The sequence below is a fragment of the Pristis pectinata genome, chromosome 9 (genome assembly GCF_009764475.1).
Source record: "Pristis pectinata isolate sPriPec2 chromosome 9, sPriPec2.1.pri, whole genome shotgun sequence".
NCBI lineage: Eukaryota > Metazoa > Chordata > Chondrichthyes > Rhinopristiformes > Pristidae > Pristis > Pristis pectinata.
In genome coordinates, this window is record NC_067413.1 from 24,318,742 (window position 1) to 24,335,121 (window position 16,380).

The 16,380-nt window shown below is 38.5% G+C and overlaps 1 protein-coding gene across 2 annotated transcripts in view; it reads right to left on the reverse strand.

The window, feature by feature from the left end:
* The window catches only part of zc3h3 (zinc finger CCCH-type containing 3), a 205,114-nt gene that overhangs the window by 30,694 nt on the left and 158,040 nt on the right, over window positions 1-16,380 (reverse strand). For both annotated transcript variants that reach the window (XM_052023588.1, XM_052023589.1), the window contains exons 10-11: window positions 12,065-12,258; window positions 10,841-11,025 (exon numbers count right to left, since the gene is read on the reverse strand). In XM_052023588.1, coding sequence (XP_051879548.1) covers window positions 10,841-11,025; window positions 12,065-12,258 — 379 coding nt within the window. The remainder of the gene's footprint in view (window positions 1-10,840; window positions 11,026-12,064; window positions 12,259-16,380) is intronic.

Genomic DNA, 16,380 nt, shown 5'->3' on the forward strand with positions numbered 1-16,380 from the left:
CCTCCGCACCCTCTCCAGTGCATTCATTTCCTTCTTATAGTGTGGTGACCAAAATTGCACAGAATGTTCCAGCTATGACTTTACCAAAGTTTTGTACTAACCTCCTTGCTCTTACATTCTATGCCCCAGCTAATGAAGACCAGCATCCAGTATGCCTTCTTTACCAACTTATCTATCTGTGCTCCCACCTTTACAGATCTCTGTTTCTCAATACTGTCTAGGGCCCCACCATTCATGGTGTATATCCTACCCTTATTAGACTTCCCAAAGAGCATCACTTCGTATTTATCAGGATTAAATTCCATTTGCCATTGCTCTGCCATTGATCAACTTACCAGCTGATCAATATCATTCTGTAACCTAAGACCATCTTCTTTTTTTAGTCTTGCACTCATTCTTCTCTCCCTCAGAGTAAATATAAAAATCATATTATGATCGTTGCTCTCTAAGGGTGTATTTACAATGGGGTCAATAATCAATTGCTTCTCATCGTATAGTCTGCTTTCTAATTGGGCTGACTGGCCAATATGGTACTGGTCATAAATTATCCTGAAAATGCACTTTGAAGTCTTTCCTGTTTGATTTTTCCAATCTGCACACAGGTTAAAATCCCCCATGATTATTCCTTAAGTTCCCAATATTTCTCCCTTTATGCCCTGTTTTGCCATTTGGTTAAGGTTAGGGACCTCTACACCACTCCTACAAGTGACTTCTTGGAAACACCTTCTGTATTCTGGTTTCTAGAGCGTGAGTCATCACTCTCTATTGAGTCAAGACCATCACAAATTAACAAAGCCATTCCTCCAACTTTTCCTAGCTTCCTGTGCTTCCTATTATCTCCTTTCAATATTCAGAGCCCAGGTTATGAGTGCAATTCTGATCATCATCATCCTAACCAACAAAATGGGAATCATCTCGAAAGGCAGGATCCATGATTACCTGAGTTTTAAAATTAAATAGTTAATGGACAGATTAGCTTTTGGCAATTTGAGATCAGGTTTGGTCCTACTGTGGCATAACATTTATAAAGATTCAGATATAGTGGGTAGGGAAATGTGGGATGGGAAGAGAGAGTGACCCAAAGGAAGGAGGAAAAACGCCAAAGTACAAACATACATAGAAAGGAGACAAAGGATGAATTGCACAAGTGGTAGCATCTTCGTCAAATTTAAAATGAAATAAAGTTTAGTAACAGTTATTTGACTGTCAGATTTTTGCATAGAGTGATGAATTCATTTGAATCTGTCTGAGGGAGGAATTTTGGCCACAACATCAGAAGAACTTGCTCTTCTCCTGACCCTGGCAGATCTTTGATCTCCACTGAACCACTAAAACAGACAGACAAGACCATGTAATAATGTTTCATTTAGAGAATGGCATCTCCAGCAATGCAGAACTCCATCAGCCTTGAAACAAACTGTATGAAGAAATTCTGGGAGTTTGAACTTATAACTTTCTGAAGTGGCTGAAAATACCACAACTGTCAGGGACAGGGTGAGTCAGAGTGAAAATGACAAATAAAGTAGGCAGCTGTAGCAAAATATCCATCTGACAAGCTGAACTTGGAAAGAAAGGATGTACTTGTGCCTAGAAATCACTCCATGTCATTTTAGTTGGCACTAGAAGTGGTCTGAATCACCTGAATGTTGCTTGCAAAAATTGTACAAAAAGCAAGAACTTGAAATGCATAATTCATAGAACAGCATTATTGGGTTCTCCTGTGTAATGTTGCTGCACTGAAATTATATGGTCAGTTTCAACTCAAGTGTTCTCTATTGATGTTTTGCAAGCTCCTGTAGTTGTTGCAAAGTAACACAGCAGGTGTCATTTCTCTGGTCAGCTCTTAAAGGACATACCACAATAAAGCAACATTCCTTCTATCTCAGGTAAGTGTTGCCAATGAACATATTGCTGGATGCAGTCATAAATGGAAGCAAGGTGGAAGAATTCTTCTGGGGATTGGAGAAATTCTGACAGACTGGGGAAAACAGCGAGCATGTGTGTGTGTGTGTGTGTGCGTGCGTGCGTGCGAGAGTAAAGGAAAAAGTAAAGGGAAATCTCCTCTCTTAGGAGTTTGAGAGACCTCTTCAATGAACAGAAAAAAATTAGATGTGGCAGAGGTTGGAATGATCTTGAGGCTGGGAAACTGAGATTGACCATGAACAGGCAAAGCAATCCAGGCACATGTGTGGGTTTGTAACTGAGGTCATAGAAGGTCAGAGATTTCAGTAAGGACAAGAATCCTGTTTGACTGTTGGTCCTTCAACTAGCAGTTTCAGGGGAAAGCTAGTCGTCCTGTGAGTAAGAACTGTCATTTTTCAGACAAGTTAGGTTGAAAATTTCACTGCTGGCGAAACGGCATTTTGAATTTGAAGCAATAAGCTGCATACATCATGCAAACAGTTTTGTGAGTGTTAACACATTTGTACATCATTTGGGTGAATTTTACACTGAGAATAAAAAGTTGGAGGAGAATGAAAATCCTGTTGAAAAATGACAATACAAATTTTCTGACAGTTAACCTTCCAGAAATGTGCACAACATTACTCCAGGTTTTTCTGATGTTTTCAAATGCAAAGCACCATTTATTTTTTGGATTGTGGGAACAAATTTCTAATCTCTGGCATTTTCTAACACATTTGAATTTAGATCTGTATTACCTTTCAATGGACAGTACACCCTCATTTTTCCCCCAAGAGTAGTTAGATTTATAAAAAGTACAAATTTCTATTTCCTTATCTATTTTCACACTTATTTGAAAGTTGATTAAAGCATTCCGAATGCTGATGACATTGTCTAAAGAAACCTGAACATGAAAGGCCAGAATTAGTTTAAATGACATATTTGCTGAAGCACACCAGGTTAATGACTAGGTCTGTGATGATGTTAATTCAGCTCTCTTGGACTGCTGTGCTCAATATCTTGCAAAATGCAAAAAAGTCTTGTTTATAAAGGCATGATTTGCTAAGAAATGAGGTGTGTAAGAACTATAAAGTAATGACAAAAGAAATCTTTAATTACTGCAATTGCGTTAAGGGCAGAAAATAGGAGGCACTTCTTAAGTGCGCCAGTGAATTTTATTGATCAATATAGCTTCTGGCTAAAGATGAAGGAAAATGTAGCGACAAACGATCTGCTAGAGGAACTGAGCGTGTTGAGCAGATGATGGAGGGTTTCAACCTGAAACATCAACAATTCCATTCCTCCCACAGATGCTGTTCGACCTGCCGAGTTACTCCAGCAGATTGTTTGTTGCTTTAGATTCCAGCATCTGCAATCTCTTGTGTCTCCATGAAGGAAAACGTATTGGATCGATCCCTAGTTAATGCGGTGGGTCAATTGTGAAGCATCTCACGTGTATTTATCATAACATTAAGGAAGAGATAGATAGATATCTAAATACTCAGGGCATCAAGGGATGTGGGGATAAGGCCAGAAATTGGGGTTAGAATAGTGTGTTTCCCCCCCCCCCCCCCCCCCAATTTCTCATTTCTTTTTTCCCTTTTCTTTGGAGCAGACTCGATGGGCCGAATGGCCTACTTCTGCTCCCTTGTCTTGTGATCTTGTGATTATAAAGTTTAGATTAGTTATGGAGAAGGTAAAGGAAGAATTAAATTCAAGAATACATTACTAGAAGAGGGATGATTTCAGCAAATTCAAGTGGATTCTAGATGGAGTTCCTGCAGGGTGGAGAGGAGATGCTAGCTTGAAAAGATAAGAGATTCTAAGGAGGAAGTAACAAAGGTAACAAAAGGTGCAAAGAGACCATGAGATGAGCGTGCTAGTAACATAAAGGGGAATCTCGACACATTAACAGGAAAAAATGGAGAGTCAGAGGGGTGATGGAAGACACTTAGGTAGCAAAGGTGGCATGATGCAAGATTGAGGTACTAAATAATTACCATGCATCAAGGTGTATCAAAAGAAACCATTTTGCCAAAATTATGGTAAATAAGCAAGGTTGCAGGGATACTGCTTGAGATAAAAATAAAGGTGGTACCAATAAGGCTGGAAGCAATTAAAGTAGATAGGGTACAGAGCTCAGAGGGGCTAGATCCCACATTACTGAAGGAAGTAGTGATAGAAGTTGCAGAGATGCTTTAAGATAGAGGAATAATGCAAAAGGACTGTTGGAAAGCAAATGTTAAAACCATGTTCAAAAGTGGGAAGACAAAACAAGAAATTAAAGCTAGCAATTACAGGCCATCTAGTTTAACATTAGACATGAAGAATCTTGGAAATAATAATCTGGAGAAAATTGCCAGATTCTAGACAGGCATAGTTAAGGGCACTGAAGGTAGTGCTGCTGCCTCAAAGTCTAATGCTGATAACCAACTTCAGGTAGATAACTTTAAACAAATATCCCTTGGAGGTCACCCACCACTTCCCATCACAAACTGCATCCTGCAGATGAAACCACCTGCCCAAATCAAATGTGATCTAACCTTAACACCTCCACAATCAAATTGCATCTAACCCCCCCTCATCTCATTAATACCCCTTTCACCTTCCCATGACTTATTTCCCTCTGTGCTCCGTAATGAGGCTCACATATAATAGCATTTTGTAACATTGACTCACCATGGGATGATGCAAAGTGCAACCAGACATTGAAGAATTTCCAGACTAATGTTTACAGTTGTTGAAGTGTCAAGAAATGAGGGGGCACAACTTTAAACTTAATGGTAAAATAAAAGGCAACTGAAAAAGTTTTTCTCCTCCCCCCCCCCCCCCCCCCCCCCCCCCACGAGTTGCTTGGATGAAGAATTCACAGTGAGATAAACTGGTGAAACAGATTTAAATAGCAGCCCTAAAAAGGAATTAGATAAACAGCAGAGATAGGGATGCTGGGAATGAGGCAGACTACCTGATAGTTCTTTGAAAAAACTGGCACTAATTCAATGGCTCCTGTGCTGGAAAACTCTACAATCTATACATCTACTGTATCTATTACTTGTAAGGCTTATTTAGTTTTAAAAGTGTAGACAGTAGGAGTCAACTTAAGAATGATGGTTTTCTAGAACACCAACATGTGCTACAATATGAATAAGCTTTTGGATTTTCACTGATTTGATGCTATTTACCAGTACTTTTTGGAATAAAGTTCATCTGAAATGCCTTGAACCATTTTACCACATTAGAGGTACAATATTAATGCATGTTATTTACTATTTTCCATTTCAATTTATCCTTTGTCTCTGAATGAGATACAGGTGAAGAATTAGGTTCAGATGAACATTTCTTCTGAAATAATATCCAGGGATTCTTTTTCCAACTGACAGAATGATGTGCATTGCCAAAATTTTGCTTTTGCTTCAGGTTTCAATCATTTTCTACTTCTCTTCTCAACTCTAAATATTCACCATTCCTAGAATTTCAGAACATTCTGGCAAAGAAGGAAGTTATTGTAACTATCATTTCTTGGAAAAAAAGCTATATATTGTACTATCCACTTGTCCTTTTGTAAAAATTCGTACCATTTCAAAGAATTACCAGATGATATACAGGCGACCCTCACATTACTGAGGGGCTGTGTTTCTAGAAGACAGCCCGTATCACGATTTTGTGTACCATGAAGCCGTGCCATCTGTGCATGCTTCAAGAAATGCAAATTGGAAAAAAGTTGTATTGCACCTGAATTTCTTTATCTTCATAACTTGAACACTTCTACTTAGATTCTTAAAAAAATTCTCAATTCCTAGTCACCCAGTCCTGGCACCCTCTCCATCCTATTGAAGGCATTCATAAATAAAACGTTCAAAACTGAGACCAAGCCAACCTACTCCAAATGCCAGTCTTGGATCAGTGGTTCCACCATCAGTTTTGAGTCAGGAAATTGTGATTTGAAATAGGCAAGTGGGTAAAGTGAAGTTGAGATCAGAGGCTCAGCCATTATGAAACTAAAAAGGCAAAGCAGGTTGGAGGGCCACGTGACCCATTCCCACTCTATTTGTTATGTTCTTCAGACAGACTTGCATTCCAGTGCAGAATTCCACGACTGAAAGTCCATCTTGGATGAAATGTTAAACCAAACTCTCTTCTCTCTCTCAGAATAATGCAAGGCTGTGAGATGATATTTTAAGGGTAGTGGTGAGCTGAACAATTATATTGCAATTAATACTACACAAAAACAAACAAGTTGCACAAATGTGAACATCTCACTTTCATGCCCCTTTTGACACTGAATTTCTTCATTATCACATTTCTTATTCATGGGACCTCACAAATTAGGTTCCATGGCTGAGTGTTAAAAATGCTATATAAATGGGACTTTGTTTCCTTCAAAATGTCCAAAAAAAAAATGACTAGCCCAGTTACCCTAATGGCTTAACTAAGATCACTGATAAACAGCTGAGGCAAACAGGCAAGGAAGCTCCCAGTCTGTTGATTAAACAAAACCTTCTTAGTGATAGCAGATTTGGCACCCATGCCACAGGAGAGATAACTGAATAACGGTTCTTCAGCTATTATCCAGCAACCCCTGGTTGAATGTGTGGACTTTGAGGGAAGCCAGAATGCAAGTGAACTGTGATCAGACACTCTGCAGTATTCAATACTTGGGCTCACATGTGTGTAATAGGTTTGTTTCACAAGGAACGTTAGATGCTCAATGAACTGTACACTCAGGTGTCAATACTTTCAGAAAATGAACAAAAAGTTGGCAAAAATATTCAAAAAAAACATCATATAGCGAGGAGAGAAAGGGGTTAATACAAACACTTTTTTTTGGATATATTATAATTCATTGATCATAAGTCTTGCAGTAAAATGCTTCTTTATCTGAGCTATTATCTGACATAGGCACAACATGGTAGCATCCAAAAGCTATCAATTACTCGAGGAAAGTCTATTTTATCCCCTGCACCACCTTATTACCTATGCTCCAGTGATATGTCAAACAAATCTGTTCAGCTGTTAAGTGTGCGCAGTGATGCTGTTAAAAGCTGGTAGTGAACTCTTTCCATTATGATTATGACCATGAAATATGACAATAAAATGGCATGTGCTGGGAACTCAAAAGCTTGCTGCCTGCCGAGCTGAACACTTGTTTATAGCCATTCAAAGTGGCATATCTCTGGAAAATGTTTACAAAAGGATTCACTCTGAGCTGTAAAGATCCACCTTTTTCTACTGCAGGGATGAAAGCTGCCATTTACTCCTCACAAAATGGGCAATTGGGAAACAGAAACATCTGCTCATTTTCCCAAGACTTTGGTGCTTTTTTGTGAACAAATTAAACTACAAATAATTAAATTACTGCATGTATAAGATCAGCAGGTAGTGCAGTCATCTTGAAGTTATCAGCCTTTGCTCAGTTTTATGCTTATGCTGGCTTCAAACTATTTTTAATAGAAGATAGTGACCTAAACTCTGGTAAACAACCAAAAGCCTTTGGAATCACTTGTCTGTTCATTTAGTCTTGGAATCTCAAAATCATGGAAACAGGCTTTCAATATACCGTGTTCATGCCAGCCATCAAGCTCCTATCTATATTAATCCCATTTCCCAGCAATAACCTTCTATGTATTGATGTTTCAGTGCTCATCTAAATACTTCTTAAATGTGAGAGTGCCTGCTTCCTCTGCCTCGTCGGACAGTATGTTCCACATTTCAACCATTCTCTGGGTGAAAAAAGTTTCCTCAAGTCCTTGCTAGATCTTCTACCCTTTACCTTAAGCCTCTGTTCTTTGGTTATAGGCACTACTGCTAAGGAGAAAAGCTTCTTTCTCATTATTCTGCTCATGACTTTGTATATCTGAAATGGGTCTCCCTTCAGCCTTCTCCACTTCAAGGAAAACAAAACGAGAAAATGCTGGAAAAAGGCTACATCTCTGGACAGAAATAGAATTAACATTTCAGGTCACAGACCCTTCATCAGTTTTTCCTTTCTACCCATACTGCATGGCCTGCTGAGCGTTTCGAGCATTTTCTGTTTTCATTTCACATTTCCAGCATCTGCATTTGTTTTCCATTTTCAAAAACAAACCCAACCTACCAATATCTTCTCATACTTGAAAACATTCCATCCCAGGCAACGTCCCAGTGAATCTCCTCTGCACCTTCTCCAAGGAAAACACATCCTTCCTATACTGTGGTGACCACGACTCTGCACAATACTCCAGCTGTGGCCTAACTAATATTTTATATAATTGCACCTTAATCTCCTTGTTTTTGTATTCTATTCCCCAACAGATGAAGGCAATCACCCTGTATACCTTCTTAACCACCTTCCCTAGTAGTGCTGCCACCTTCAGAGATCCTTGCTCATATATACCAAGGTCTCTCTGTTCCTAGGATTAAACCATTCAGTGTGTATATCCTAGCCTTATAGTCCACTGAAAATGACTACATCACATTTTACACAATTAAATTGAATCTGCTATTGCTCTGCTCATTTTACCAACTCATATTACCAACTCATCAATATCACTATAACTGAAGACTACCTTTCAACAAACCCACCAATTTTCCATCTGAGACTCGCTAATTATACCTCTTACTACATTCAAATCCAGATTATTGATGTATATAACCAACAGCAAGGGTCCCAGCACTGATCCCTGGGGTACAACAGTGGTTGCAGGAGTCCAATTGCAAAATTAACCACAGATCCTCATCCTTTGGACCTTTGAATCAGTCTTCTAAGTGGCACCTTGCCAAAGGCCTTACTGAAGTCATTGCAGTCTACATCAATTGCATTGCCCTCATCGTCACAGTTGGCTACCTCTTTGAAATATTCAATCAAATTAATAGAGCAGGATCTTATCTTAATAAAGTCAGCCAACTATCCTTGATTCATCTTTGCCTCTTCAAGTGCAGATTAATCCTCTCCTCAGAATCCCCATCGCCAATCAATGACGTTAGATTCACTGGCCTGTAACTACCTGGGTATCCCTGCTGCCCTTCTTGAATAAAGCTGTCACATTTTCCGTCTTCCAGGTATCTGGCAGAGAAGAGTTGAAAATTTCTATCAGAGCCCAAGCAATCTCCTTATTTGCCTCCCATGACAGCCTGAAAAATATTTCATCAGACTCAACAATCTATCCACCTTTAAACTCACTAAAATATCTAATACCTCTTCCTTTTTAAGAGTAATCTGTTGCAGAATTCCATTGTTCCCCTCCCTGAATTCTTCAACTACAATGTCCTTCTCCAGAGTGAATAAAGATGAGATATATTTAAGATTTCATCTACATCTTTTGGTTCCATGCGCAGATTGCCACTTTGGTCCCAAATGTACCCTTCCCTTACCCTAGATTCCCTCTTACCCTTAACATACTTATATAATGCTTTGGGATTTTCCTTAATCTTACCCTCCGGGGCTATCTCCAGCTCTGAACAGTGACCTCAGCTCTTGGTCACAGTAATTTCTGGGAACTATAGTTATTAAATATTCCATATCTCTGCAAATTATTTTAGGTGTAACCAGTTAACTTTCTATTATGGATGGTGCTTTTAACAAAGCTCATAATGCTTATTACTATCTTGATTTTGAGTGGTCATGGGCCAGGAATTCTCAGGGGTCAGTAGGGACCTTATAGATTTTCAAGGAGGTTTTGAGGACATCCTTGAATCTTTTCCTCCATCCACCTGGTAGTCTCTGAATACGATAGGGCTCAGAATACAGCACAGGGATCAGTGTTGCGACCTTTGTTGTTTGTGATATATATGTAAGTGACTTGGATGAGAATGTAGGGGGTATGATTAGTAAGTTTGCAGAAGGCAGAAAAATTGTTGGGAGTTGCAGGCATTGAAAAAGGTTATTTAAAGATACAGCAGGACATAGATCAGCTGGAAAGTTGGGTGGAACGGTGGCAGATACAATTTAATCCAGACAAGTGTGAAGTAATGCACTTTAGGAGATCAAGTTCTGTTAGATCATATAGAGTAAATGGCAGGGACATTAGGAGGGTTCATTTACAGAGAGACTTTTGTGGTGCATGTCTAGTATTCCAGTCCTGGCGACATACACGTAAAACTCCTCTGCACCCTTTTCTGAGCAAACACAACTTTCCTGTAATTTGCAGACCAGCTATACATCCAGTACTCAAGCTGTGGTCTAACTAATGTGGCTTACAGTTCTAGCATCCCCTCCCTGCTCTTGTATTCTATGCCTTGGCTAATTAAACAAAGCATCCCATATACCTTACTGACCTGTCCTGCCATCTTTAAAGTTCTGTGGAGATACTCTCCAAAGCCTCTTTGTTTCTCCATATTACTCAATATCTTGCCATTTTATGTTCACTTTCCTTGCTGATACTCCCCAAATGCATCACTTTACGGTGCTGCATACCCAGGAACAATGCAAGTCCACCAGCACAGGATGGAACATAGTGGAAGTCAGGACATGAACAGAATTTGCATAACCTCAAATTTAAGGAAGGTAGAAAATGAGAGACTGGGCAACAATGCGTTGGAATAGTCAAGTCCAGGGATAACAATGGCAGCAATAAGGTTTCAACAAATGAGCTAAAAATAAGCAGCCTTGGTGATAGCTTGGATTCATGGTTGGAAGCTCATCTTAAAAATGAGTGTGACACCAAATCTGTGAACTGTCTGGTTTAGTACCAGGTGCTAGGGAGAGACGTGGAGTTGATATTACTAATATTATGAAAAGATCTATGGAGACCTAGAATTGATCTGTGCTGAGTTAACTGAGTTGTAATGTTCCAAGTAACCCAGCATTGGGCTTGCCATTCAATGCTGGAATATTCTATGCTGGAAGCATGGGTGTGTCAACATCAGAACCATGACATGCCTACCATTAATAGAACTTACATTGGGGCATGATATAAAAAAATGCTGTTAGCTTTTTTGTTGACGTCTTTCCAATACATACCCAAAGCTTCACCTTCTCTCTCCTCTTCCACTTCTGAATCTATCTTTTCTTCAGAAGATACAGATGAGTGAAGAGCAATGAATGCTGGAAGCCAATGTTGGCTGCTGCTGCTACTAACTTCTCTGGAGTCGGATGAAGAAACCGTTCTTCCCACTGAGTTCAATTGTCTCGATACCTCTTTGTCTCTGTAAAACATTGAGAAAATTATGTTCCTAAATAAAACTCAATAATCTGACACAAGCAACGATTTCATTTCAAGTATAATACTCTTTGGATGCTACTAAATTATATGATCCCATGTGCAGGTGTGCAGGACCTTTTGATCCATATATAATCAATGGGATGATAGCTTCAAGGGCCAATAGTCTTATACTCTTCATCTCCAATTTTTCTCTCCAATGGACTGATATTCAGTCAAAGGTCAGGTGTGAGTACACAAACCATGTAATTCCTCCACTAAACACTGATGTTTGAGATGCCTATTTAGAAATTCACTCTATCCTGTATTTCTTACACTCTTCTGCTGAAAGCTCAAGCTCATGGAGGGCTACATTGCATGAGCTGTACCTTGTCAGTTTTTTGCCTGGTCGCTTTTTTGCATGAACTTGGTATTTGATATTGGAACACGTGCATGGTATTTGAGAACTCAGCCAAGCTTAGTCTTCTTAACTATTGGCCATGCTCACACAATTGTCAGCTTTGATCACTAGATGGCCAGCAAAAGCTGAAACCCTGTTTGTTCTTTCTGGTTCATGGAGCCAGCTGACAAATGAGGCCAATCGAATTGCCATCTCAGCTAATATCAATTAACTTACCAAAGGCAAAGACTTTCTTGGTCCATGTAACTCTGTAGCAAAGGAAGCACTGACATGCACACTGGACCTGCAGATACGTTTTTCTTTAAAGTACTATAATTCCTCAATTTACAAAGATTTGATTTAATAATTTTTCTTGTGACACTGTTGACTCTTTAGGGTAGTCATCTTTAATTCATGAAGCATTTTTTCACTATAATGAATTTCATACCACTCTCCACACATAGGAACACATTGTACTGAAAAACACTTGATGCATTTCATCCAGGTCTTTTTGATTTACGAAATTCCATTTTGTGAAATGTTTTCCAGAACCCATCCCCTTCATAAATCAAGAAATTATAGTGTCACATTACCAATAAACATGTAAATTTTGTCTCAAACTCCCACAGTGGTGACCATGCTTTACCTTTCTGTATTATCTGCAAGTGTGATCCGCTTTGAAACTGTGCCCTCATCTGTTGTTCCATCCTGACTTGCTTCAGAAGCGCATTTTTGCTTGTGGCTTTTATGCTGCCTGTGCTGCAGTTTGCATTTGGAGCCCTGTGTACAGTTCCCAGTCTTGGAGAATTCAGGACAGATGAGTGTGTGTTTCTTCTTGCACTGGAAAAGATTTTTTTTACATGTCATTAATTAGTTTTGAAATTCTTCATATATATCTCAAACTCAAAGGACTGCCGTTATAGTTGGAGAATAAATCCCTGGCAATCTGCCGGCAAGTAAACATGAAAGAACAATAGGCAAAAATTGGCGCAAATTCTCTTCCTCTGTATTCTTCCCTAAGCAAAATCCTGTACTCAGTTGGTTGATTTCCACATAATTTTAATTTAAACTACTGGGTTTTAAATCAGTCATCCTGACAGAAGCACAACAGAACTGACAGTTTAGAGATGTTGAGAAAGATGCTGAAGAGGGATGTGGAGAAGAGCACAGAAATACAACAAGCTGGAGAGTAAGTTTTAGAGATCAAAGCTGGAGGCAATAGGGACTATGAATTAAGAACAAATCCAAGAGGTGCTTTGCTTCTTCCCAGTGCCTGACAACTCGGAAACATGGCTGCCAATTTAGGCCTAGTGGACTTTTAAGCTGCCTTCAAGCTGTGATTCTCAAAGCGCAGAGAATCAATATACTTTCTTCCACAGACCATTGATAGGTGGCAGTATATTGCAAAAGTAAAGCAGCTGCAGTCACCTCTGAGCCTGAACCCTGCTGGCCAGCTTGATGCTATTAGTCGTGACGTGAGGCTCAGTGGGAAGATTCAACTAGCAATTGTGATTTATTCCCGTTTTTGTGCTCTGCATGCTTTGAAAAAATAACTGAAACAATAAACTGCTGAGAATGAGTAGACAAATTTGGAAACACAACAGTCTGGTTAAAGGATGTTTTGCCATCCCAAATATCTGATGATTGCAAAAGTGGAATTTCACAGTGGAGTCCATTACACTCTTGTTATGTACTCAACTCCAGATATCAAATTCCTGCAGGATCAATTCAACCCATAAAAACTGAAAGACGCCTTAGAGATCATAAATCATCACACATGCTGAACACTGAGGGTCATCCAGCACAGTAAGAATAGCTAATTAAATGTTTCCAGTTTCACAAGAACAATTTTGTGCTTTTTTTCCTCAGATGTCTGCTTCTGCTAGGGCCACTTCAAACTTATAGCAAACTTAAAACCAGTAGGGGTTGAAAACAGAAATATTTCCATTAAAAAGGAGTGAGGAAAAAAAATCCAGCAACAAATGCTAGAAATGATGGGATGCTTTCTATATAAAATAGACCTCTATGAATGAGTTACACACTAGAATTTAATTAAGGAATTGCGGTGGTTTATAACTAGAATAATGGATACCTGGAAGCTCATTACAAGCTAGAATATAATTGAAGAGGTCAGATAATTTACATATAGAATAATTGAAATTCTGGAAGTGAGTTAATAAGCTTGATGCTGATCAAGGTGTTCAGATAGCTGATCCATAGAATAATGAAAACCTCTGAGTGAACCACAATTGAAAATATAAATAGGTAATGCAAAAACAATAAATCTTTAAGTATAAGGAAGTAGTCTAGTTAAGGATTTGAGTTAGCATCATGATTAATGGTAGCTGCTGGAGGTTTATATATGGGATAATAGATATCAGTCAGTGGGTTAAAGGCTAAAATCTATTTTGACCCATTTAGATGTTTATATATAGAATGATATTGGACAACCTGGTGCAAGTTACACACAAGGAGAAATAATGGGCAGTTAATAATGATATATGGATTAATGGTTATGGTATGGAATACAATACAATATAGGGATTCAGACAATTTATATACTTCACAGATCTTAATCAGTATTCATCAAGGCCCTGATTTATGGCAACCAAAGGAGTCAAATTCAAGTTTACTCCATATACTGGTTGAATTTTGTTGGTACTTTAGAGATTAAAATCTATGATTTTGTGAAAGCTGTAAATCAGTGGCCACAACAAAGAAAAACTTCAGCTCGGTCGAAAAGAGATTTGAATTCATTCAGTTGATTTGTGTTATAAAATACAGTGGAAGTTCATGAGTTTTTTTTTCAGTTTAGCAAATTCTCATCAGGGTGACTGACTACTATTGCACAGTACCTCGGTGTGTTAAAGATTTGTAACTGACTGACAATCACCTCAAGATCATGAGTGGTCGCAACAACCAAGTATTTAGAAATTATATTGACATGATGCAGTACATTGATGCAAGAAAGCTTGTAATATATATCTAGGCAACTAATATATTACATCTCATTTGTTTCTTAATATTAAGTTTTGCACAGTATTGTTCCTGTGTGATTATCTGTAAAAATCTAAAGATGTGAATGTAGGTTGTGGAAACTCTTATAAAAATATCACGTGCTATTTCAGTAACATTAACCTTCTCTGAATTTTGGTCATAAAGAATCAAGTTTAATAGACTAGATTCACTGTGCAGAATAATAACCAAAGTAAACACTTGCAAAAGGAAAGATGAAGTAAATTGAGAAATAATGATGGCAAGACACTGAGCTTGTAGTTTTAAATCCTGTCGACTGTAAAAGGAAAGTAAACATCAGTCAGGGAAGTCAAAAGCATCACATTTTAGTGTTCCATCTAGGGTCGCCTCCTTCTCAAGATCTACGAGAAAGTATTATCCAGAAGCAAGGAATAGCTTCAATGACAAAAGACAACTATTGAGGTCTGGAAAACAGAAAATGCTGGAAATAATCAGCATCAGTTGAGAGAGAGATATCTAGAGGTGGGGGGGGAGGGAGGGGGAGAGGGAGAGGGGGAGAGAGGGAGAGGGGGAGAGGGAGAATCAGAGCTATAGCTAAATGACGCCCAGCTTCACCTTGCTCCCTCCTTTCATCCAACTCCCATTTGATATCTGGATTCATTTAGCCTACATGTTGATAAAACCAAGAATCTCCTCTTCAGTTTCTATGCCACTGCCTTTACATTCACCAGCTCTCTTGGTTGTCACCATAAATAGAGGGATAGAGCTGCTTCTGTTCAATTTCATTACCAAAAGACTCAATGTTCCAAGTCTAGTAGCATTGTCCATCTATTCTCCTATTATTACCCTTTTGCTGCCAAAATTCTAGTCCATCAGCTCAAGATTTCACTTCCTTAAATTCGAGTTAGCTAATCTAACTGCCATAACTTTCCAAGTTTTAACTCATCCAAAAGGCCTAGTCTACATCCTCATCAAAATGTATAAGACTCTCACCTTTCAGCATCACAATTCCAGCATGTTTAGGATTATCTTTGCCATAATCTCTAAATTGGCTCCTCCAAATGCTGACCTTTCTGTTTCCTTAGCTTCACAAGTTCAGCCACTCATTTAGTTATCAGACTCTTCCTTAAAACTCCCTACTAAGCTCCTCCACATCTATTTCTTTCCAAAACAAGTTCTTCGAACTCTCCTCCTCGATAGTGGTCTTCCTCAATTCCTTCAGATTTCCCTTTTAGCCCCATTCAATGTAATATCCTTCCAATTTCATAATACTGCCATCTTGCACATGAAAGACAAAGAAGAGGAAACATTTGGGACACACTTAATTTGAAAAGTCTCATACTACTGTGAGATTGCTGCTTTCAACTCATCAATAATAGCAATGTAACAATTAGTCATAGCTCTTCTGTATTATGATGAGGTCTTAAAATTTATCAGTAAAAGTTCATACTTCAGATTACAGGCATTAGCGTGCATGATGTGAGAATTGTACTAGAAATTTTTCGGGTCTAATAGCAAGGCTACAATTATACCTGGTTTGGCTACAAGGATGACACAATAGAGTGTTGCATGTATTTTTGGACGCAGGCATGAATATCAACAGAAGGAAAGAATTTATATTAAAAATATCAATGTAAATTGATTTTGTATATCAATGTTCTATTTGTACAAGTTCTAAGGACATGATTCTCTGTTAGACTCAACAATGCGTTCGCTAATGTCAAGCATTACAGACACCAACTGTTCTGATAATATCATTTAGTAACTTATATTACTCAGTTTACCATCAGGTACCAATGGCACTGGGCAACATATCAACAGAGCAGCATATAAACAGAAATATTACAGATGCAATGATTCGTAGAAAAATATATTTTCTTCAATAACATTGTATTCCAGTTAATTGTAGACCAGAGGTCTGACAGTACAACATATGGCAATGTTTCTAGAATATAATTATAGATGGACAGTTGCTTACTGTCATCC